The sequence below is a fragment of the Anomaloglossus baeobatrachus genome, chromosome 3, assembly GCF_048569485.1.
Source record: "Anomaloglossus baeobatrachus isolate aAnoBae1 chromosome 3, aAnoBae1.hap1, whole genome shotgun sequence".
Classification (NCBI taxonomy): Eukaryota; Metazoa; Chordata; class Amphibia; order Anura; family Aromobatidae; genus Anomaloglossus; species Anomaloglossus baeobatrachus.
Window position 1 is genome coordinate 342,304,154 of NC_134355.1, and position 24,656 is coordinate 342,328,809.

General features: G+C 42.2%; 1 protein-coding gene across 2 annotated transcripts in view; it reads left to right on the forward strand.

Moving 5' to 3' along the window:
* Window positions 1–24,656, forward strand: part of ASCC3 (activating signal cointegrator 1 complex subunit 3) — an 812,216-nt gene that overhangs the window by 411,077 nt on the left and 376,483 nt on the right. For both annotated transcript variants that reach the window (XM_075340095.1, XM_075340096.1), the window contains exon 14: window positions 21,694–21,828. In XM_075340095.1, the coding sequence (XP_075196210.1) occupies window positions 21,694–21,828 (135 nt within the window). The remainder of the gene's footprint in view (window positions 1–21,693; window positions 21,829–24,656) is intronic.

Consider the following 24,656-nt stretch of genomic DNA (forward strand, 5'->3'; position numbering starts at 1 on the left):
CAACTTTGTTGCATTTGGCTGAATCTGGGCTGAAAGTATATCCCGGTACACTTCAGAATTCATCCGGCTACTCTTGTCTGCTGTTAGGTCATCAATAAACACAAGTGACCCAGTGCTATTGAAAGCCATGCATGCCCATGCCATCACGTTGCCTCCACCATGTTTTACAGAGGATGTGGTGTGCCTTGGATCATGTGCCGTTCCCTTTCTTCTCCAAACTTTTTTCTTCCCATCATTCTGGTACAGGTTGATCTTGGTCTCATCTGTCCATAGAATACTTTTCCAGAACTGAGCTGGCTTCATGAGGTGTTTTTCAGCAAATTTAACTCTGGCCTGTCTATTTTTGGAATTGATGAATGGTTTGCATCTAGATGTGAACCCTTTGTATTTACTTTCATGGAGTCTTCTCTTTACTGTTGACTTAGAGACAGATACACCTACTTCACTGAGAGTGTTCTGGACTTCAGTTGATGTTGTGAACGGGTTCTTCTTCACCAAAGAAAGTATGCGGCGATCATCCACCACTGTTGTTATCCGTGGACACCCAGGCCTTTTTGAGTTCCCAAGCTCACCAGTCAATTCCTTTTTTCTCAGAATGTACCCGACTGTTGATTTTGCTACTCCAAGCATGTCTGCTATCTCTCTGATGGATTTTTTCTTTTTTTCAGCCTCAGGATGTTCTGCTTCACCTCAATTGAGAGTTTCTTAGACCGCATGTTGTCTGGTCACAGCAACAGCTTCCAAATGCAAAACCACACACCTGTAATCAACCCCAGACCTTTTAACTACTTCATTGATTACAGGTTAACGAGGGAGACACCTTCAGAGTTAATTGCAGCCCTTAGAGTCCCTTGTCCAATTACTTTTGGTCCCTTGAAAAAGAGGAGGCTATGCATTACAGAGCTATGATTCCTAAACCCTTTCTCAGATTTGGATGTGAAAACTCTCATATTGCAGCTGGGAGTGTGCACTTTCAGCCCATATTATATATATAATTGTATTTCTGAACATGTTTTTGTAAACAGCTAAAATAACAAAACTTGTGTCACTGTCCAAATATTTCTGGCCCTGACTGTATCTACACTGTTTTGGTAGACTATAATTATGGTATTACTTGTTTCTAAAGATTTCCACAAAGCCTTGATGTAAAAAAAAGTGTCTTTATTGTGTACATGTCTGTCTGTAAGAAATAAATAAATACAGTTGGTAGATTGACAATTGGCTTTTTAATAAGGCCAGAAGGGAAATGTGTATCACATATAAAGATAAAAAGAAATTAAATCAAATGCTGTGCCTTGTAGGAGAGAGAGGAAAAGGAAGCAAGCCGTTAACAAATAGTGAAATAGTGAAGGGCAGACTACAGTGTACTGTACACACATATTCAACTTTCCATTTTATTCTAAAATAAAAATAGTTCTAGACCCTGATTTATCATTTGCCTTTTTTTAAGTCACTTTTCTTTTTTGTCTTGATGTACTCACTCATGATTATTGCACCAATCTCATCAAATTGGTTTCATGTTGTTCAAATCTTCATTCATATTGTTCATGAATTTGGCTCAAAGTAAAAAAGAAAAGAATTTATTTCCTGGCATTAACTATATACATTATACTGTGTTCTGAGCCCACTAATATTAGTCTGTCTTACCAACTTTAGTCTAATATGTATGGGGGTCTTTAGCTATATTTCTCACATGCAGTCACATAGCAAGCCAACAAACCCCTAGCCAGTTGAGGTATTTGATGTGTGTATCTCAAGCGTACCTGATGCAACTAATGAAGCCCCTTGTTAGATGTGTCAGATGTCCTTGTGACAAAACCGAATTTTCAAATGTGTCATAAAGAGAGAACTCGGAGACTGCAGTAGTCAGTAAAAATGGCATTTGTCCTGAATTTTGGGAAACCACTTGTTATATTAGTTGTGTTGAGCTTTTTAAATTGTTATTGTTTTGTTTTGTTCTGCCTTTTTTGTTTGTTTTCTTTTGCGAACAGCATAAAGTTTGTACATTTTCAAGTAAATATAATTTATCGGTCTTGTATAGTTTTTATACTGGGCAATTTACTGAAATTGGTTTGAAATTCATAAAAACATCAGAGATAAAAAGGACATTCTTATCAATACCTGGAATCCCTTATAGAAAAAGTGCACTACCACCCAATTTAGAAAAAGTAAAAATAATCTTTATGGTGTAAAAAGTTATACAGTCAGGGCCAGAAATATTTGGACAGTGACACAAGTTTTGTTATTTTAGCTGTTTACAAAAACATGTTCAGAAATACAATTATATATATAATATGTGCTGAAAGTGCACACTCCCAGCTGCATTATGAGAGTTTTCACATCCAAATCGGAGAAAGGGTTTAGGAATCATAGCTCTGTAATGCATAGCCTCCTCTTTTTCAAGGGACCAAAAGTAATTGGACAAGGGACTCTAAGGGCTGCAATTAACTCTGAAGGCGTCTCCCTCGTTAACCTGTAATCAATGAAGTAGTTAAAAGGTCTGGGGTTGATTACAGGTGTGTGGTTTTGCATTTGGAAGCTGTTGCTGTGACCAGACAACATGCGGTCTAAGGAACTCTCAATTGAGGTGAAGCAGAACATCCTGAGGCTGAAAAAAAAGAAAAAATCCATCAGAGAGATAGCAGACATGCTTGGAGTAGCAAAATCAACAGTCGGGTACATTCTGAGAAAAAAGGAATTGACTGGTGAGCTTGGGAACTCAAAAAGGCCTGGGCGTCCACGGATGACAACGGTGGTGGATGATCGCCGCATACTTTCTTTGGTGAAGAAAAACCCGTTCACAACATCAACTGAAGTCCAGAACACTCTCAGTGAAGTAGGTGTATCTGTCTCTAAGTCAACAGTAAAGAGAAGACTCCATGAAAGTAAATACAAAGGGTTCACATCTAGATGCAAACCATTCATCAATTCCAAAAATAGACAGGCCAGAGTTAAATTTGCTGAAAAACACCTCATGAAGCCAGCTCAGTTCTGGAAAAGTATTCTATGGACAGATGAGACAAAGATTAACCTGTACCAGAATGATGGGAAGAAAAAGTTTGGAGAAGAAAGGGAACAGCACATGATCCAAGGCACACCACATCCTCTGTAAAACATGGTGGAGGCAACGTGATGGCATGGGCATGCATGGCTTTCAATGGCATTGGGTCACTTGTGTTTATTGATGACATAACAGCAGACAAGAGTAGCCGGATGAATTCTGAAGTGTACTGGGATATACTTTCAGCCCAGATTCAGCCAAATGCCGCAAAGTTGATCGGACGGCGCTTCATAGTACAGATGGACAATGACCCCAAGCATACAGCCAAAGCTACCCAGGAGTTCATGAGTGCAAAAAAGTGGAACATTCTGCAATGGCCAAGTCAATCACCAGATCTTAACCCAATTGAGCATGCATTTCACTTGCTCAAATCCAGACTTAAGACGGAAAGACCCACAAACAAGCAAGACCTGAAGGCTGCGGCTGTAAAGGCCTGGCAAAGCATTAAGAAGGAGGAAACCCAGCGTTTGGTGATGTCCATGGGTTCCAGACTTAAGGCAGTGATTGCCTCCAAAGGATTCGCAACAAAATATTGAAAATAAAAATATTTTGTTTGGGTTTGGTTTATTTGTCCAATTACTTTTGACCTCCTAAAATGTGGAGTGTTTGTAAAGAAATGTGTACAATTCCTACAATTTCTATCAGATATTTTTGTTCAAACCTTCAAATTAAACGTTACAATCTGCACTTGAATTCTGTTGTAGAGGTTTCATTTCAAATCCAATGTGGTGGCATGCAGAGCCCAACTCGCGAAAATTGTGTCACTGTCCAAATATTTCTGGACCTAACTGTATATATTAATATACAGTATTTACCAAGTGAGTGGAATGGTGACATACACCACAGGAGTTTTAAGAGTAGAAAAAACATAAACAGTCCAAATGGAATAATACATAGCCCAATAGTGCTAATTGGTACAGGAGTGAAACCTACAAGGCCCTATGCCCATGCTGCATATTTTGATGTAGATTTTGACGCAGATTTTCAGAAATCTGCAACAAAATCTGCATGTCTATTGTGAAGCCAGCAAAGTCTAAGGCCCTGTGCCCACGTTGCGGATTTTGACTCGGATTTTGACGGAGATTTTCCGAAATCATCGCAAAGTCTATGAGAATTCAGAAGTGCTGTGCACACGTTGAGTATTTTTCCCTTGCATGTTTGGTGCATATTTCTTTTTTTCTCCACCAAATCTGCACCATATATGCAAGGGAAAGATAAGCAACATGGGCATATCACTTCTGAATTCTCATAGACTTTGCTGGCTTCACAATGGACATGCAGATTTTGCTGCAGATTTCTGAAAATACACGTCAAAACTACAGAGCGTGGGCACTGGGCCTAAGAATTCAGAAGTGCTGTGCACACATTGAGTATTTTTCCCTTGCGTATTTGGTGCAGATTTCTTTTTTTCTGCACCAAATCTGCACCAAATACGCAAGGGAAAAATAAGCAACGTAGGCACAGCTCTTCTGAATTCTCAAAGACTTTGCTGGCTTCATAATGGACATGCAGATTTTGCTGCAGATTTCTGAAAATACGCGTCAAAACTACACAGCGTGGGCACTGGCCTAAGAGGTCTTTCAGACGTTTAGGATTATCAGTTCAGTCTCAGATCACAATACACTGACTGGCCAAACCTCATCCGACTTAAGTGCGTCCGCTTCATGATTTCTATGTGGCAGTCACGTTCAGGATCAGGCGATGCGTGGCCTGTCCGTGCATTGTGATCCACTATTGGACCGGTCACAACGTACATCTGAAAACGTCCTAATACAGATAAAGAAAGCAGGCAATGCTGTGTAGATATATACTAAAGAAAGATATCTGTAAATGACCTGTGTAATACATGTTGACTGTCCTCCTGCGAGCATGCGCACCACTCACCCATCCATCAGGGGTGGTGTTTGCTTAGTATTTTAGGTATACAGGGATAAGGCTTGTATAAGGTGCCAGTCACACAGATGCATCTAGTGCACCATTCCACATTATGGTCTATTAATGACATGCATACTAATTTTTGTGCTTGCTTATATAGCACCAACATATTTCACACTGATGTACAAACATAGTCATCACTGTCTCCATAAGGCTCAGAATCTAAATTGCCTATCAGTTTGTTCATGGAGTGTAAAACATGGGGAAAACATACAAACTCCTTGCAGATGTTGTCCATCGTGGGATGTGCTGCAAAGAAACAGTGATAACCACTGAGACACTGTGCTGCCCTAGTATTAGATCAGGAAGGATGCCCAGCACTATGTGAGTGCCCCCCAGAAAGGATGAATATGTAGGTAAGTCTCTGTATCACTTCTTATTCGGGAATGGCGATATACGCTCAGCCAAATTCCAATTAGAGGGGAGCAGCCTTACTCACTGCAAGTGTATTAAGTGAGGCCGCCCCCCTCTAGTCGGAATGTGGCAGGGAGTATATCGCCAATCCTTACAGTGCACATTTTGTGCAATGCGAGGGTTCACAAGTCTGCAGACACCTAGAGTGACTGCAGATTTTTTTTTTTATACTTGACAATCCCTTTAAGTACATCAGCCGAGGTATGACTTCCAGACTAGCGTACATGTCATGGAGTTCTTTACCAGGTTACAAACTATTTGGGATATGTACCATTTAAAATTTGTTGCCTCAGTATTTTTTATTTTTTAGAATAAAAGCTAAACATTGTAATGATTCCTATTACGAGAAGCCTTCGTGCTGCCTTGGCTTGTGTACCTTTAAGCCTTCTACATTCATTTTTCAATCATTTCCCACTGAATAGCGATGAAGTGAGCATTCCTGGTAGAACGGACCATTTTACAGTAATGCTTCATGTGTAAGAAAAATCAAATTCTGACTTTGGCTGTCCTTTAAATGTTTCATAAAAATGTCAGAGACTCATAAAAACTGCAGCTTGTGCCTAAAAAATACATGTTATATAAATAGTTTTACTTCTTTAAACGCTTGACTAAAGAAACACGCCAGTTTTATCTTCTGGTAACCAGTAATATGCATACTGTATTATTGAAAGTCCATAGAGACTGTGTGAGTTCTCAGAAATATCTGAAACTGTTCAGGCTGTATAATCGCTATGTGAAGCAAATTGAATGTTGCCTGGAAAAGAGACCACAGAGCTTCTGTGTATTTCCACCAATTTATTATTTAATATGTACTTTATTATATGGCAGCATTAGTCACTTACAATGGATCAACCTTGCACGCTGTTTTGGGTGGTCTGTTAGATTTGCCAGTTTCAGATCTCTATTATCTAAAAGTCATATAGTTGTACAAGTGACATGGTTTAAGTCCAAGACAGATTCTATTGTACAAACATAAATATCTATGTGGCACTGAGCTAAAGGCAAAGAGAGCAAAGTGTCAAGGAAGTCCTTCTGATCCCAAAACCATGATTCTCTTTTTCCTAATTCTTAATAAGTAAACTTTCAGGAAATCTTAAATAGCAAAAACCTGCTAACAAATTCCTTTTAGGTCTCTTTCACATGTCAGTGATTTTGGTACGAATGTGCTTTTTTTTATACATACCAGAATTACGGACATACGCAGACCCATTATAATCAATCATGATTTTTCACTGACTGCTTCTCCGTGCATCGTACATGCGTGTCCATGATTTCCGCATGGAGACAAGTCTGTTTTTTTTTCTGGTATCACTGATGTCCCACGATCCACACTATGGTGTGATCCGTGAAACATGTACCAGAAAAAAACGTACATTGAAATTAAAAAACATTTTCAACTCAACTGTCTCCTGCGACGCTGTGTTCTGCAGCTGCTCTCTGCTTCTTCCTGGCCGGCTCATTATGGCATGCATATTCATGAATGCAGCCAGAGCCGACCCGGAAGTAGTCGCAGAGGTGAGAGCGGGTGCCGGATGCTGCAGAGTTGGAGACTTCAGCACCGTGGACAGCAGGAACGGGATAGGTGAGTATATGTCCATATGCAATCACGGAGTACGGGTCACGTATTACGGATTCTCCTGAGTGGAGAAACTAGTCATATGCATTGCTCAGGTGTGATTTCGGACCATTCTTCCACACAAACACTCTTCAAAGTCCAGAAGGTTCCATGAGCTCCTTCTATGAACTTTGAGCCTTAGTTACTTCCATAAAATTTCTATTGGTTTCAGGTCAGGTGATGCTCTTGGACAACTCTTCTGATAATTCTTTTCACTCCTCTGTCTGAAATCTTTTGTGGAGCACCTGGTCATGATTGTTTTTATTGTAATGTTCTTTCCACTTCCAGATTATGACCCCAAAGATACTCACTGGAACATTCAGTAGTTTAAAAATTATTCTGTAGTCAATGCCATCAGTATGTTTTGCAACAGTAAGGTTGTCTTGAGACAGATCACTGGTTTTACCCTTCATAAAATGTTTTTGGTGTTGCACCTTGGTAATGAGACACCTTTTTATAGGTCATCAGTTGAACCCACTGATATTATTTTTCACTAAGTGGCAGGTTTGCTTTCTAATTACTGATAAAATTCAACTGGTATCATCATAACTCTCTATGCCTTTTTGCACCTCTCTTTCTTCATGTGTCAATACTTTTTCCTTGTGCCATTTCTCATTATTTTATATACCTTTATTTATAAACATCCATGTTTCAATTTCTTTCCTGTGTGGATTGGAAGGGTTGTTACTGACATCTGGTAAGAAATCTGTCAATTGCACTCTTAGAAAATATATTTATATATTTACTGAGAAAATTGGTGACTTGTTGAATACTTGAATACCTATTTCACCTGATATATATAATCTATATATAAAAATATATTATTGTGTATTATATACAGTACTGTGGAGAAATAGGAGAAATAAGAATGCTTTCTTGCATAGAAGTTTCTAATTATTCAAGTCAAGGAGCCTGAGGTCAAGCCAGGAGAGTACGTAAAAGACAGAGGTATTAGGCAAAATGTATTGTTAGAGGTCGAATCCAGGATCAGATCAGAACAGAACAGGTCAGGGTGCATCAAAGACAAATGGGGCAATCCAAAAGAGTAATCGAAAGGTAATTCCTAAGTCAGGTCAGCAAAGGATCAAAAGAGCAAGCAAGAGGTACACACTCGACAGAGTTGGCTAAAGCTGACAAATGTCTGACCATTGTTGGACACCTAAATAACCGGATAATTATCCTAAACAGCTGAAACGTGGAGGAAACCCAACAGACTTGGCCAGATTGGGCATCTAGGATGTCACTGAAAGTACTGGCAGTCGAATACGCCCCTACCACTGAATCGTCAGCTGAGCTGTCACTAACAAAGCATACAGCCCAGCATGTCCCAGATTCAATAGGAGGGCTGATCTGTCACTTACTCCCTAGGACACTGAGAGTAGTGAAATCATTACACTCCTTTTCCTGAAACCAGTAATATTATTATGCAACCCTTTAAGAGATTAGCGAGTCCCCCTTAGCACTGGTTCAGCAGCAAGAAATCCTGTTTTGAAGTTGTGTCTATCAGGTAATTGGGGCGTAACAATACACCTCTAAATTCTCCGCTTCACACTGTAGATTCTACAAGACGCTATATAGCAAACCAGCAAGGAGTCAACCGGGCAGTGAATGACTTTAACAACATCCTATATATCATGGCATAGTAAGCAGGCGTCAGAAAGACCAACCCCATGAAACCTTCAAACAAACAAGGCCAAAAATGGTTCGACAAAGAATGCAAGTCACTACGCAACTCCCTAAGGGTAGTCTCAAACCAAAAACAAAGAGACCCCAAAAACAGGGACCTAAGAGCGGCTCATGACACCCTACAGAGGCAATACAAGCGCATTCTCAAGGAGAAAAAAAAAGGCACATCTCCCAAGAACTACAGAAGCTTGAGGACTCCCTCCAGGATAACTGATTCTGGAAAACCTGGAGTCACAAAGTCCAAGCATAGCACCCTCCACATCCAAAATGGCAACATCTGGCACAGCTACTTCAAAGGCCTCTACAAGAATATACCAGCAGAAGATCTAACTCCAGAACAGGAGCACCTAACCAATAAACTACGGGACATGGAGGAGACAATCAAAGACTTCCAAAATCCTCTGGACATACCAATCAGTGTGCAGGAAATAAAAGACAGAATCAAATTTATGAAATGCAAGAAGGCCGTGGGCAGTGATGGCATCCTGCCAGAGATGATCAAATACAGTTCCCCAGATATACATGCAGCACTGGCTAAACTATTCACCCATGTCCTGAGTGCCGGCTACTTCCCAAAGAGCTAGAATCAAGGTCTCATAACGCCCATCTAAAAGAATGGAGACCGATATGATCCAGCAAACTACAGAGGGATCTGTGTTAACAGTATTCTGGGAAAACTGTTTAACAGCATTATTAATAAAAGGATCATCACCTTCCTCACCCAGCGGGACACCCTCAGCAGAAGCCAAGCTGGGTTCATGCCAAACCATTCACCACGGACCACATTTACACCCTGCAAAGCCTCATCAAGACCCACGTCCACGACAAAAAGCAGGGGAACATTTTTGCATGTTTTATGGACTTCAAGAAGGCCTTTGACTCAGTGTGGCACCCAGGCCTGTTCCTTAAACTCCTGGAGAGTGGAATAGGTGGCAGAACCTATGACATGATCAAGAGCTCATACTCTGAGAACCGATGCAGCGTGAAGGTTAACGGAAAGAGGACGGCCTTCTTCCGGCAGTGCCGCGGGGTAAGACAGGGCTGCAGTCTGAGCCCAACTCTATTCAATAACTACATAAATGGACTGGCCTCAGCCTTGGAATCCTCCCCCGCCCCAGGTCTCAGCTTGCATGACCAAGAGGTGAAGATCCTGCTGTACGCAGATGACCTCCTGCTGCTTTCCCCATCCGAGAAAGGCCTCAAAGATAGCCTGGCTGTGCTAGAAACATTCAGCACCACATGGGCTTTGCCCATCAACCAAAAGAAGACCAAAGTCATGGTGTTTCAGAAGAGGAAGTATAACGAAACCTCTACTCCCTCCCTCACACTAAATGGCACCACGCTGGAGAAGACCAGCAGCTATACCTACCTCGGTCTGGAGCTAAGCCAAACTGGGAGCCTAAGGTGGGCTTTGCACGTTGCGACATCGCAAGCCGATGCTGCGATGTCACACGCGATAGTCCCCGCCCCCGTCGCAGGTACAATATCTTGTGAAAGCTGGCGTAGCGAAAATTATCGCTACGCCGGCTTCACATGCACTCACCTGCCCTGCGACCGTCGCTCTGGCCGGCGACCTGCCTCCTTATTAAGGGGGCGGGTGGTGCAGCGTCACTGCAACGTCACACGGCAGGCGGCCAATAGGGGCGGAGATGAGCAGGATGTAAACATCCCGCCCACCTCCTTCCTTCCGCATAACCTACGGAAGTCGCGGTGACGCCGGTAGGAGATGTTCCTCACTCCTGCGACTTCACACACAGCAATGTGTGCTGCCGCAGGAGCGAGGAACAACATCGGACTGTCGCGTCAGCGTAATTATGGATTATGCTGACGCGGCACCGATGATACGATTACGACGCTTTTGCGCTCGTTAATCGTATCATCTAGGCTTTACACACTGCGATGTCACATGCGATACCGGATGTGCGTCACTTTCAATTTGACCCCACCGACATCGCACCTGCGATGTCGTAGTGTGCAAAGCCCGCCTTAAGCAAGCACCAGAGACCCTGAAAGGGAAAGCATGCAGAGCCTTTTATGCTATCAGAAGACAACTGTACCACCTCAAACCACCTGTGAGTGTTTGGCTCAAGATATTCGACAGCGTCATCACATCTATACTGCTGTATGGCAGCGAGGTATGGGGCCCAGTGACCTATCCATACCAAACAAAGTGGATTCCAGCCCAACTAAAGTCTTCCATCTGGAGTTCTGCAAATATCTCCTCCAAGTCCATCGCAGCACCTCAAACATAGCCTGTCGGGCAGAGCTGGGCCGATTCCCCTTATGGCTCAGTATACACAAGCGGGCGCTATCACACCAGGCGCACATACAGAACAGCAACCCCAGCTCCTATCATCATAAAGCCCTGCTGAGCCAGAGTCCAGAGCAAGCCAGGAACCCCGGCAGCCAGTACAGCCAAAGTCAGCAACACACCCTGACAAAATGCCAAATAAAAGAGATCTCAGAGAGCTGCAAGATGCAATACATCGAGGATTGGAAGAGTGCCAGCAGGGGGCTCTGGAGGACGAGGCGCATTTTCTACTGCACTGTGACAAATACTGAGCAGTGAGGGCCTCCCACTTCCAGAAACTTACCGCTCATACCCCGGACTTTCCATCCATGGACGAGGAGATGAAACTCCGCTTCCTACTGGGGGAAGAGGAATCAATGGTGGAGATCGCCGCCCAATATGTCACCACATGTCATAAGATGAGAGGTACTAAAGACCTCCAAATGGACCATCACTCCCTAAATTGTGGCCCCAACACCCCATCCCCACAACCCTAACCCTCTCCACTGTCACACTTCTTTTTTTGCCTTGGCAATGCTAATAGTTTCTTGTTCCTGCCAATAAAGCCTATTTGATTTGATTTGATTCTACCTAGCAGTAGCAGCACCCTTACCCTGGGTAGTTGGCAGATCAGTGGCGTTGTACCAAAACAAACAATTTCTCACTACTGGAGCAGTGTTTTGGGGTTATAGAGGAATCAACTGGCTTATATTGTATGGAGCTGCACATTCATATGAATGTTTTAAGGATGGGAAAGACGGCTGGTAAAAGTTTGTGACAGGTTCCCTTTAAGACAATGTTATCCCAAATTATTCCATTACAATCATCACTGATCAACAATGAACAACAAGTAGTTAACAAAGTTCTCTTCTAATAATCCTTTATTTCTAGGATTAGACTGGGCATACTGGCAATCCTTCAAAGCCCCTGGATTTTTAGCATTTGGGGCTTTGTATTATATTCTGTCTTGTTTTGTTGTTCTTTTTTTTAATTACTTTCAATTAATTACCAGCTTTCTTTCTTTTGGAAATAAGAGACTAAGAATATATTTTTTTTTTATTTATAAAGAAACCCTCCAAATTCTTATTTATTTTTGTTCTCTTATTACTAGTTTGGATAAGAATAAAACTTAAAATGCTCTTAAGCGGAATGGGACAATACTACAATGTTGTATGGTCGAACACGCAAATGTATACTGCTTTGTCACATTTTCATAGTAAGAAGTGCCTATTATGTGGAAATGATGTACATTTCCTTTGATAGAAACCCAGCACTTAATCTAACACTTTTCACAATAATGGCAGATTAGAACTGGATTCCTGCAGTCTCGAATTAGAGAGCAAGAGGCTTACCTTCTAGGTAATGATGGGAACGTATAATGCACCCTTATGGGTCAAAAATAGGTAAATTGATTGAAACAAGGTGGATTAAGACTTTGTGGATGAAACATATTTTGTTATTTTTTCTGGATTTTTCAATGAGGTGCATAAAATGGATTTAATTATGCTAATCTTACATAGAGAATGGACACAACCTAAGTGATGAGCATATTGACTTCAGAGCTATAGAAAAATCTGTTCCAAGCACTTCGTAAAAGACAAGGAGTGATTACTTTTTTCTTGTGTCAGTGGGTCAATATTAAAGGTAGCCCTTCTTGTTTTATAAAGTGTGTCCACATTTGACTATAGTAGAAAGCCAGCAATGAAAGGTAATGGACCATAATAAACCTCTTTGCTAATGTTTGCTCTGATTGCATCATTTATCAGTTTTAGTTTACCTGTTACATTTTACATCTGCGACACTTTTTGAAGTATATGCTCATGTTCCTAAACTGTGTAGTATAGTATTTATCAGTGGTTCTCAACATTTGTTACCTTGTGAGCTACATCCAGCTCTGAAAGATGGTCACAAGCCACATCCTGAGACTCCTGACTAGTGTCCTCCAGCCCTATCCACCTCCACACAATAGTGACACCCTGATCCCCTATTACCGGTGTGATGACAGCCAAAACGTCCCCACAGAAATCACACCAAGTAAGTATACATACACTTAGGGGTTCCCACCTTACTTTTATTCCATATTTTTGCATCATGCACTCCCACCACACTATCATATATGGCTTTGTGCACTTCCTCTGACATGGTGATGTTAGCCTATCTCCAGTTTACTGTACTTATCTCTCAGGGCTGAAGGCCCCATATGTCCATCCAGAACTGCTGTTCTGTCAGGGGTTACTCAGGAAAATCAAAATTTGGAGACCTGTTCTTCATAGTGTTTGGTAGACCTAAATGCTAATATATGCTGGCAGACAACTACGTGCCACACATCAGCCAAAGCTTGGATGAAACCCCTGCAAACAATTGAAGATCAGTACATAAAGAGGTTGTTCTGAATAAATTGTTAGTCTCCCAGAAATATAAAAAAGGTGTAAAATCGCCCTCCCAAAATCCAGCGATGCAGTGGTGATGTCACACCTACAGCACATATGACCACTGTAGCCAATCAGTGGCTCATCCTATCTACATCAGTTTCACATCTGAGATCAGTGATGTCACCTCTGTGGCCTGTCAACAAACATATAATAATAATAATATTTATTCATTCATATAGCGCTATTAATTCCATAGTGCTTTACATACAACAGCATCACTGTTCCCTGTTGGGGCTCACAATCTAATGTTTTACCTTACAAATATTCTTACAAAAATCCTGGTTTTGCATTACAAATACTGAGGTAAAAAACTCTCCAAACACTCATCACGTGCATGTGGCCTTATGCTGTTTCTAGTTATCATGAAAATGTTGGATTTTATTAAAGTTATTTGGCGACATCTTATGCCTCCTCAGTCATCATAGTGATGCTTAGAGACCTTTGACAGATCTACAAAAGAAAGTGACTCACTCGCAACATATGGAAGCAGTATCTCATTGCCAAAACATGCCTTTCTCATGGCGATGACTCCACGTCCACCGCCACATGGCCGTGTGTACACATAGACATTGTCAGACGTGTGTGCGCAGAGCCATCATCATCATGTTGCAGGCCGTGTGTGCACAGAGAAATCATCACATTGCAGGCCATGTCGTGATCATCATCCCATTTCAGGCAGTGTGTGCACAGAGCCATCATCATCACGTTGTAGGCCATGTGTGCACAAAGCCATCACCATTATGTTGCAGTCCGTGTGTGCACAGAACTGTCATCATCACTTTGCAGGCTGTGTGTGCACAGAGCCATCAACACGTTTTACGCCATGTGTGCACTGAGCCATCATCATCACATTGCAGGCCTTGTGTGAACAGAGCCGTCATCACATTGCAGGCCGTGTGAACAGAGCCATCATCATCATCATATTGCAGGCCGTATGTGCACGGAACCATCATCACATTTCAGTCCGTGTGTGCACAGAGCCATCATCATCACATTTCAGGCAGTGTGTGCACAGAGCCATCATCATCACATTGCAGGCCGTGTGTGCACAGAGCCATCATCATCACATTGCAGGCCGTGTGTGCACAGAGCCATCATCACATTGCAGGCCGTGTGTGCACAGAGCCATCATCATCACATTGCAGGCCGTGTGTGCACTGAGTCATGATCATCACTTTGCAGGCTGTCTGTGCACAGAACCATCATCATCACGTTGCAAGCCGTGTGTGCACAGAACCATCATCATCACGTTGCAAGCCGTGTGTGCACAGAACCATCATCATCACCTTTCTGGCTGTGTGTGCACAGAGCCACCATTATCACATTGCAGGCCGTGTGTGCACAGAGCCATCATCATCATCATCACGTTGCAGGCCGTGTGTGCACAGAGCCATCATCATCACGTTGCAGCCTGTGTGTGCACAGAGTCATCATCATCATCATCATCATGTTGCAGCCTGTGTGTGCACAGAGTCATCATCATCATCATCATGTTGCAGGCTGTCTGTGCACAGAACCATCATCATCACGATTGCAGGACCACAGGTGTTGATGTGCTGGTGCATGGATCCTCAATAAGGTACCATATTACACAGATATTATCCCCTTGATGCACAATACCTCTGTATTACGGCATATTAGAAAGCATAGTTTTGTTTTACCTGAATCTGCCAGAAACAAAAACTAGCGCAGTATGGAGCTGTAATACAGCCTTGCACTTGAGGGCTTGGCTAGAAGACAGTACTTTTATTTATACTTAAGTGTATAATTAATCATGACCCTTTTTGTTAAGGAGCTTACCGCCCTGTGCCAGCAGTGATAAATGAGTGCTTTGTCAGACTTCTGTGTTTAGCTTTTAATTGCACAAATAAAAGTTACATTTTAGAGGCCTCTTCATTTTTTTATGTTAGTTTTTTTTATAGCGCTCAATTATGTATGAGAGTGGTAAGATATTTTCTTTGTTTTAGACAAGGCCCCTTTAATATTGTCAGTGTATGAATATTTAGGCGATCTTCTGGTAAGACCTGCCTCAAGCACACTTCTAAGGTCAATGAATTGAAATACTATATATTTCAGTGGGTGCTGGTTAATGCCTTTTCTGCACTGAAAGGAAGCATTTTCATTCCTTTCTTTTCAGCGGCTCATTTGGGTGGATTGCTGGCAGCCAGGATCATCTTGTCTCTGGGGCACCCACAATTTGGATTGGGGTTATCCTAACCTCTAAGTTGAGCACCAGCAAGATGGATTTAGCCCTTACAGCAGATCAAAATGGTGATTGCTGCAAGTAATTCTATTTCTTACGAGTGAGAGCTTGTCAAACCGTAGCATACTTTGTGATTTCCAGACAAAGTAATGGGGAGACTTGCTCTCATAGTGTAAGAACCATGGATTACAATTCTGTAAAGATAATGTCGTTAAATGTCCTTAAATATTCTCATATGGTGGTAGCTAAGGAGTACAGACTTACATATTGCAAAATAATGTGATTTATTCTGGAACAAGACTGGAAACAGAAAGCTGTAGGGAAATTATTAAGTTTTGTTTTATTAATTCAATGTATTTATGTGAAAGAGAAATATTGTCTTTATATTCTTAACTTTGCAGTTATTTTTTTTTTTTTCTAAAATTTTAAATACTTTCCTGGTTTGACCATATGGGAGCTATGGAGCAGGGTGTGTGGGCTTTAGGTTGGCTGCAATGAATATGAATTCAGTGATAAAGGTCATAGACTACAGTTGCCAGTGAGTAATTGGGTATAGTTTTCCTCCCCATATGCCAGACAATAACATTAGAGATGCATACAGTCTATAAAAATGTATGGGTCTAAATATTAAGCTCCGCTATCTCACTACCAACAAATTTATAGGGAACCTGTCCTGTCAGAAAAACTGCCTGGCTGCTACCGGGAGTAAAGAATCTTTATACCTCCTGCCAGCTTCAACCTTCCAGTTAAAAATGTGCAGCTTAAATCACCATTCAGTACATAGTTTCTAAATCAGCAGCAAATATTCGGCACTATCCTTGCACTAATATGTGTGTGAATTCAGTTGTGAATCAAACTTCCCACTTCCTTGGCTAATGCTACTTTCACACATCCGGTTTGAGCCGTGCGGCTCAATCCGGCTGTGAAACCTATGCAACGGATGCGGCGAAAACACCGCATCCTTTGCATAAGTTTTTACATGCGGCCGGTCCGTTTTTTTCCGGTTGCGGCACGTTACTGAGCATGCTCAGTGGAAAAAACCGCATGCGGCGGCCGGATGTGTTTTTTTCCGCATCATGCAGAAAAAGTAGCCTAAGGCTACTTTCACACATCCGGTTTTTGCTCTGCGGCACAATACGGCACTCTGCAGAAAAACCGCAACCGTTTTTTTTTGCCGCCGGTTACGTTTTTTTTTTGCATAGACTTACATTAGTGCCGTATTGTGCCGCAGGGGCTTGCGTTCGGTCCGGTTTTTGCCGCATGCGGCAGATTTAGCCGATGCCGCGGCCGGATGGAACGTTGCCTGCAACGTTTTTTGCTCTGGCAAAAAAAAACGCATCGCGACGCATCCGGCCGCTGCGGCGCATTTTCAATGCATGCCTAAGGACGCCGGATGCGGCGCGATGCGGATAAAACCGCATCCGGCCGCCGAATGCGGTTTCTTCCACTGCGCATGCTCAGTAGCGTGCCGCAACCGGAAAAAAACGGACCGGCCGCATGTAAAAACTTATGCAAAGGATGCGGTGTTTTCGCCGCATCCGTTGCATAGGTTTCACAGCCGGATTGAGCCGCAGTGCTCAAACCGGATGTGTGAAAGTAGCCTAAATCAGGTATAGGTGGACTGAAAAAGCCGCCCAGAAATCTTCCACATAAATCGAAAAAAATCAAGTGTCACCCCCCCCCCAACATAAAAGAAAACGTCTTTATTCTCAATCTTTAAAATCCATGCAGGAGAGTGCAGGAGGCATTAGATTGACAGCTGTTTCGCTTCACATTGTGCTTCAACAGGTCCCCAATCCTGCATGGACTCTAAAGATCGAGAATAAAGAAGCTTTATTTTAGGATAGTGAGTGCCACTTGATTTTTTTTCTGTTTATGTTCAGTACATAGTGAGTGTCAGCTGTGACCACTCTCCAGCACTGACTGACAGCCAACTCTGTTATGACGCACTGCAGAGCCAGCTGTCAGTCAGTGCCGGTGGGTGTGGTTATAGATGCCGCTCACTATATACTGAGCAGATACTGAAGCCACACCTCTATGACTGAAAGCCTGAGGCTGCGGGAAGAATAACAATAATTTCCTCCCCTCAGTACGGCGGCCGCACGGTATCAGAATGCCATTAATCTGTAGACTCACCCCATATCTGTAGGTTAATTGCGTTTTTTTATATGACAGGTTCCTTTAAGCTTTGTGTTGCTTTGTCAGTCAAACACATATAAAGATATTGATTGGAGCCTTTGCCCCGGCTCTATGTGATACAGTTTTATATAGGCAGTAATAGAGTGGAAGAAACAGCTGTAAAATGAACTGAAAAGCTTTTGATTTTTGTAGCTTATTTGATTCCAAGTATAAACCCGAGACTATATTAAGAATATAACTGAGGAGTAAAAGTAGAGCACAAAGTGTTGTTTTAAACATCCCTAACGCCTAAACAATGATTTTATTGCAATATAATGACTCGTACATAATCGTTCTTCCTATGTGTTCTTTTCCTTTCATTTCCATGGATTTCGAGTAGAACATTTTCTGTAGATCTAAGAGAATAATGATGCATAATTTTACTCACTGAGCATACGGCCCAAGAATCCAAAACAGTCGAAAAACTTGATGCACAAAGCTAAACCTCTTTTTTTATACCTCATTAAACCAAACTGCAGTGCAAATTAAACCATTGTTTACATCATTAAAACAAACCTCACTTTAAACCTTACTTTGAAAGTGTTTTGTTGTTTCCTACAATAGTTGAAATCTGTTATGGCTGTATTTTCCCTGTACACAAAAACTTCCCGATTTGTAATTTGGGTGCCCCATTTACATATTTCTAGCTAAAACTTATCAACTTTGGAGGGAATCAACTAAAACTGGTCTTAGTCCAAAGACAGTTATGCAACTAAATTATCGCAAATTTGTTACATCTTTCTGCACAAATGCAAATTTTAGCCCCTTTGAGCAGGTATAGCAAAGCAGTGTAATTTACAGAAGGTTATGGCTTTAGCTATATAAAATTTGTTTGGCGGTGAATGGTCACACCCACTGTGCTAAGATGCCCCAAAAATGTTTGCACCTATATTTTCCAGCATTCTGGCTTAAGTCACTTAATAAAAATCTCTTCCTCTGAGTAAAGTCCCCATCACACGCAGCGATATCGCTAGCGAGTGTACCCGCCCCCGTCGTTTGTGCATCACGGGCAAATCGCTGCCCGTGGTGCACAACATCGTTAGTTCCCGTCACACATACTTACTTGCCTAGCGACGTCGCTGTGGCCGATGAACTGCCTCCTTTCTAAGGGGGAGGTTTGTTCGGCGTCACAGCGGCGGCACTAAGCGGCCGCCCAATAGAAGTGGAGGGGCGGAGATGAGCGACTGGAACATCCTGCCCACCTCCTTCCATCCTCATTGCTGGCGGCCGCAGGTACGATGTTGTTCCTCGTTCCTGCGGTGTCACACATAGCGATGTGTGCTGCCGCAGGAACGACTAACAACCTGAGTCCTGCAACAGCAACGATATTTGAGATTAGAACGACGTGTCAACGATCAACAACATGGTGAGTAATTTTGATCGTTAGCAGTCATTCGTGCGTTTCATACGCAACGACGTCGCTAACGAGGCCGGATGTGCGTCATGAATTCTGACCCCAACGACATCTCATTATCGATGTCGTTGCGTGTAAAGCCCCCTTAACAGTATAGAGGTCGTCAATTGATAAACGCTCTATAAAACAAATGTTTGCGACACCTTTTTGGATGCTTAATTTGTAGATCATATTGCAGAATTGTAATCATGTGCTTGCCCCTCTCATAATGTACATAATACCTAATAATGCATAGATATCAGGTTGGCTTGATGAAGCATCATGTTTAAGTAACTGTAGTGTTGTCCAAGTTGCTTGATATTCTGCTAACCTCTTATATCTATGAGAAAGAAAAGATAGGTTATGACAAGTATAGACAACAATATTTTACCATTGTTTGCCATTTTGTTTTTCTAAACTCATGAATGACAAATATTGGCTTTTCTGATCTATAACTGCTTAACTCGACTGATTTGCCATTGTCTGTAAAAGCTGTGACAACTCCTATAGAAGCATTGATGGAAGCCAGTAATTAGTGGGAGATGAAGAGAGAAACAAATTAAACTACAGATTGGTTCAATTGAGTTTTTAACAGCTTGACTGAATAAGGCAGCTCCAGGAGGTGTGTGTTGGATTGGGAGTTCTCCCCCAGCTTTTACAACAAGGCTTTTCTTACTTTAGCTAAGGCATGTTGTTCATGGATAGAATTGTAGAAGTTAGGAAACATCCATCTTTCAGTTACATTATGGCTACTGCCAATCACAGGGTACACCAGTTTTGTTGCCTTCTGAAAGGACCAGGCATCCCTTCCAGTGCCATTCCCAACTGCAGTGAATGCATAGGGTGCTGGAAGGTGAGTTTCTTTCATTTTATTGTTTGAAAATCATTTACCCCCACCCCCAAAAAATTGTCAGTCAACCCATTATAAATCGCAAGAATATCCACGCTAGCTAGACTTCTTGCCTCTTGTGTGGTCTTCGTATCATAAGAGTTGCCATACAAACACCTTAGCTTACCTTATGTTATAATGTAACATCGCTTTTTTGAGATCTTTAGCCTTGGTGTTATAATGGTCAAATGGCTGTCTAGTCCCAGGTATAAAAGAGATGTTCACATCTTTTTATTCTAAAAATATGCCCAGTGCCATGTTATAAAAAAATGCTCCTCCAACAATCTCCTGCTGCTCTCCTTTATCGCTGCCCGCATCCCTTGCCTATCTCCTTGCCTTCTGTTCTGGGTCAGACGACAGCTGCTGATTATTGTCCTTAGCAGTGAGACATTGGTCTATCCTACAGCTTCTATTTGGCTGCAGCTGTAACAGTGAGGAGTAGAGATGAGCTGACCTGTTGAAGTTCGGTTCGACGGGTTCAGCTGGAGTTTTCATAAGGTTATGTTTGGGACCCGGACTTCACCTGAACCCCATTGGAAATCACCAATTGGGCAATTCGGCTCTTCACCCACATGCAGCCAACCATAAACAGAACACTTCCGGACGTGAGAGGGTGGGGTTTTTTATTTTTTGTATACATTACATCTGATAACTCAGATTCTACCACCAGTGAGAACCATTCAGAACCCGTAGGCAGTTTGCACTGGGCCAAGCACTGAGTGTACCCGAGCACAGCGATGCTCGCTCAAGTGGTTAGCATACATAAAGCACCCAAACTCAAACACTGATTATTTTTTTTAATCTGTGTTCTGTACGAACACCGAACGTTACTGTTTGGGTTCCCTCATCTCTAGTGAGAAAGTGAGACTTCTTCTCAGATGGTTCCAATACACAATTAGGCCTGGACAGGATTCAACAAGCATTTTCCCTGTGGAGAAGAGCGCTGAAGTGTCTTTATACTTTATGCTGATTTTTGTGATGGGATGACAGTGAGTATAAAGAAGTATAGTGCCTCCTGCCTGCCGACATATAGTGCACACCTGACGCCTGTGGCCAGAAGTGATGTAGTGGCTGCCCTATCAAGCGTATGCAGAATATATCAAATTAAAGCTGTTTTTCTATTGTTTTCATTGTAGTAATACAACCAGAAAAGGCGTGAATATGCATTTTTACATGCTCAAGCTTTTACGACACTTGCTATCCTCACTGTCAAACATGGAGCTGGAAATGGTGAAGAACACATTATTCAGGTCAAATACCTGCAAAACAATGCAGCGCTAACACACTAAAATGACAAGTGCGCACATCTGTACATTTCCCCAGAGGACTGTTTTATTATCCAGCTCTCGGTGTGTTTCTCATCCCGTGTGCGGTGAAATAACGCAGTCACACTTGGCCAGGCTTCAGATTCCTTGTATTCTCATATTATTAATGTTTCAGCATTGAATCTACTTATATTGTACCAAATGTAAAAGGGACATTATTTCTGCAGCTCATTTTAGCTGTAGATCACACAACGTTGTGCTCAGTAAATGGCTTAGCCGCACGTGCTGTGTTTATCTTTCTTAATATATTTCCCTTTTTTCTTTTTCTGAAGGTAATGGTTTTTGTTCATGCCAGAAATTCCACAGTGCGGACGGCAATGGCCTTGAGGGAGCTAGCAAAAAACAATGGCCACATTTTATATTTTTTGCCAAACCAAGGATCCGATTATGGTCACGCTGAAAAACAGGTAAGAGCCGAATAATCCACCTTGTTCCTTATTCGTGACCTGTCAAACTTGCAAACTGTATTCCCTAGATAAATCACGTTTTTGTGGATCAGTTTAACTCTTTGCTACTCCAGAAAAGTGAGGGACAAATAAAGCACTCTTTTTTACTTTGCGGCTGGTTTGTAGAGTTGAATGTGTTTTCATCTGAGAGGTTGCAATTAGCATGGGGCTTCATGCCCTACTTAGTGCCACTTGTATCTCTAGCCTGATTAAAGATTGAGTATATTTTCTTATCTCTCCTGCCAGTTTAGCCATATAAGCATGTTAATGTAAAATTACATATTTAGCAGAATCCAATTTAACTCTTTCAGCACAGCCTTGTTGCTGTTATATTGCTAAATATGATTTCTGGTGAAAAGGATCGGGTTGTCATTTATAGGGATTGTCTTTCAAAAGTTTGCCCATAGGTTCAATTATAAAAACAAACTAAACTTTAGTTATTATCCCTGGGTCTAGCGCTGCCTGTCCGCCACCATCCGTGGCTGTTAACCTACTAAAGCGGTAAAGTCATGTCAATGGCGCTGCCACCACTTATTGAGCACAGCGGCTAATGGCTTCTACATTGCATAACTGCTGAGCTCATTGATTTACTGCCGATGTGATGCCACCACTGCAGCCAATCAGCAGGAGCAGAGTTACCACTGAATTCAGGAAGAATAAGTAAGGCTCAGTTCGTTTGTTTTTACACATAAGTGAGCCTTTGAGCAAGGGTGTGTTGAAAGGGGACACCCCCTTTAATTGACACATTAGGTCTTTGTAGGTAGGTGCTTTCTAGGTAAGCTCTATTAAAGTTTTGGCTTCTCACCAAAGCTGGGCGCTGTACTCCAATTGTTCTACTGTTGGTTTTGGCTTACAAATATTGTTGTAAAAAAAAACTCATCAAATACTCAACATGTGCACGTGGCCTTAACCAGTAAACCCTAGTGATCTTTATGTAATCTGATGGTCTTTATTTAAACTCTACCGGATTTTATACGATGTAAAAGTTGCTTTTTCTAAATTTCATTTCTGTTAAATCTACATTCAATGACGCCCTAGACCTCCTGCTTACCCTTGTTCCCTCAGTTTTGACATGGCGGAATGCGGAAATGATAGCATTACCACTGTCTGTGTTCTGTATCTGGCATAGTAACTCCTCTCCATTGACATGAGTAGCTGCGGAACCACACCCTCTGATGTGGCACTGATGTAAGTAGGATACAGCAATGTTTTTACTACCCCTTTAATGGAAGGAAATCCTAGGCGGCTCTGCTCTGTAAGGCTTGCCGGGGCACCAGCGCATTGTTTGGATTGTTATGGCTGAGAATGCATTGCTGAACCAGGTAATTGTATTCTGTGTAAGAGATGCTTCTAAGCGTCTGTGTCTTTAATTTGCTTATTTCCCATGAGAAATTGTAGGATTTCACTTAGAAAGAAAACATGATTACTACATGAAAATATATGCATAATTTTGTGAGTGAATTTCATGCATGTTAAAGAAAAAGTAATATTTTAATTTTGGCCTTTTCAGTTGGAAAATAGTTTTCATTTTTATCCATTAGCCGTGGAATTAGTGTTGAAACTAAGCTGCATATATATTACTGCTTCGTATTTATCGCTCACAAATGAAAACCTTCCTCTCTGAGCATCATTACACATGTCGGCTAAATATTGCAGCACTATCTGTCTAAATACTTTATCCCAGACAAACTCTTCCTCCTGAAAGTCCAAGCCATCATTTCAGGCTCGAAAAAAGGGAGATAATTATTATTTAGTAAAGAGGATTTAGAGAGATTATAATTTTGTGTATGTCTTTTTTCCTTTTAAAGGGGTTGTCCACTACCTGAACAACTGCTTTTCATTCCCCCTATTTGGCCCTATTAAAATAAAAAATGTTGTACTCACCTCGTATGCCAGCGGTGTTCCACCGGTGTCTGTGCACACATCTGAGAAATTATTATTCAACAGGAAGGGAGCGGTCAGCCACAGCTTTCACTTCCAAATGATTAATCATTTGTCCGAATGCGAGAAGAGAGATGCCGGTGCTGATTGGGTGCAGGACTTGTGTGATATCATGAGCCCCATGCAACGCGAGCGATGGCACCTTTCTAACTGCAGCAGCACAGGAGGTGAGTATACCGTACTTTTCGTTTTAGAAGACACCCCTGGGTTATAAGACGCATCCAAAATTTAAAGGAAAAAGAAAGAATCTTGAGCTGAGAGCTCCATCTGTGCACGCGCTGACTCCTGGCACCATTATTTTAAGCCCACACCACCAATAGTGGCCCTTACCTTATCACCGGCAGCACACTGCCCAGCACCAAGCCCTCAGCACAGCCCGCCGCCCGCAGTAAGCCCTCAGCACAGCCCGCCACCCTCAGTAAGCCCGCTGCACAGGTCCCGCAGCATTTCCCCTGCCTCAGGTGACCACTCTCCACCACCCCCGGTAAGCTATATTCAGATTATAAAATGCATCCCTCATTTTCCTCCCAAGAAGGGGTTGATCAAGTAGTGGACAATCCTTTAATGGGAAGTTTGATCGCTTTTCAAATTTTAACCTATAGCTTAGTTTGGGACCACATTGTATTTAGTAGCATAAAGAATCTATATATATAATTGCCTTATTCTGTCTGTCTTGCTCCAAAATGACGCCATTACAGTGACAACCGTCGCATTGGCCACTGGCTCGGCCCGGCCACACCCCCCGCACACATTGGCCACGCCCCCGCACGTATTGGCCGCTCGGCCACGTCTCTCGCACACTGTGCCCGCTCGGCCACGCCCCTCGCACACTGTGCCCGCTCGGCCAC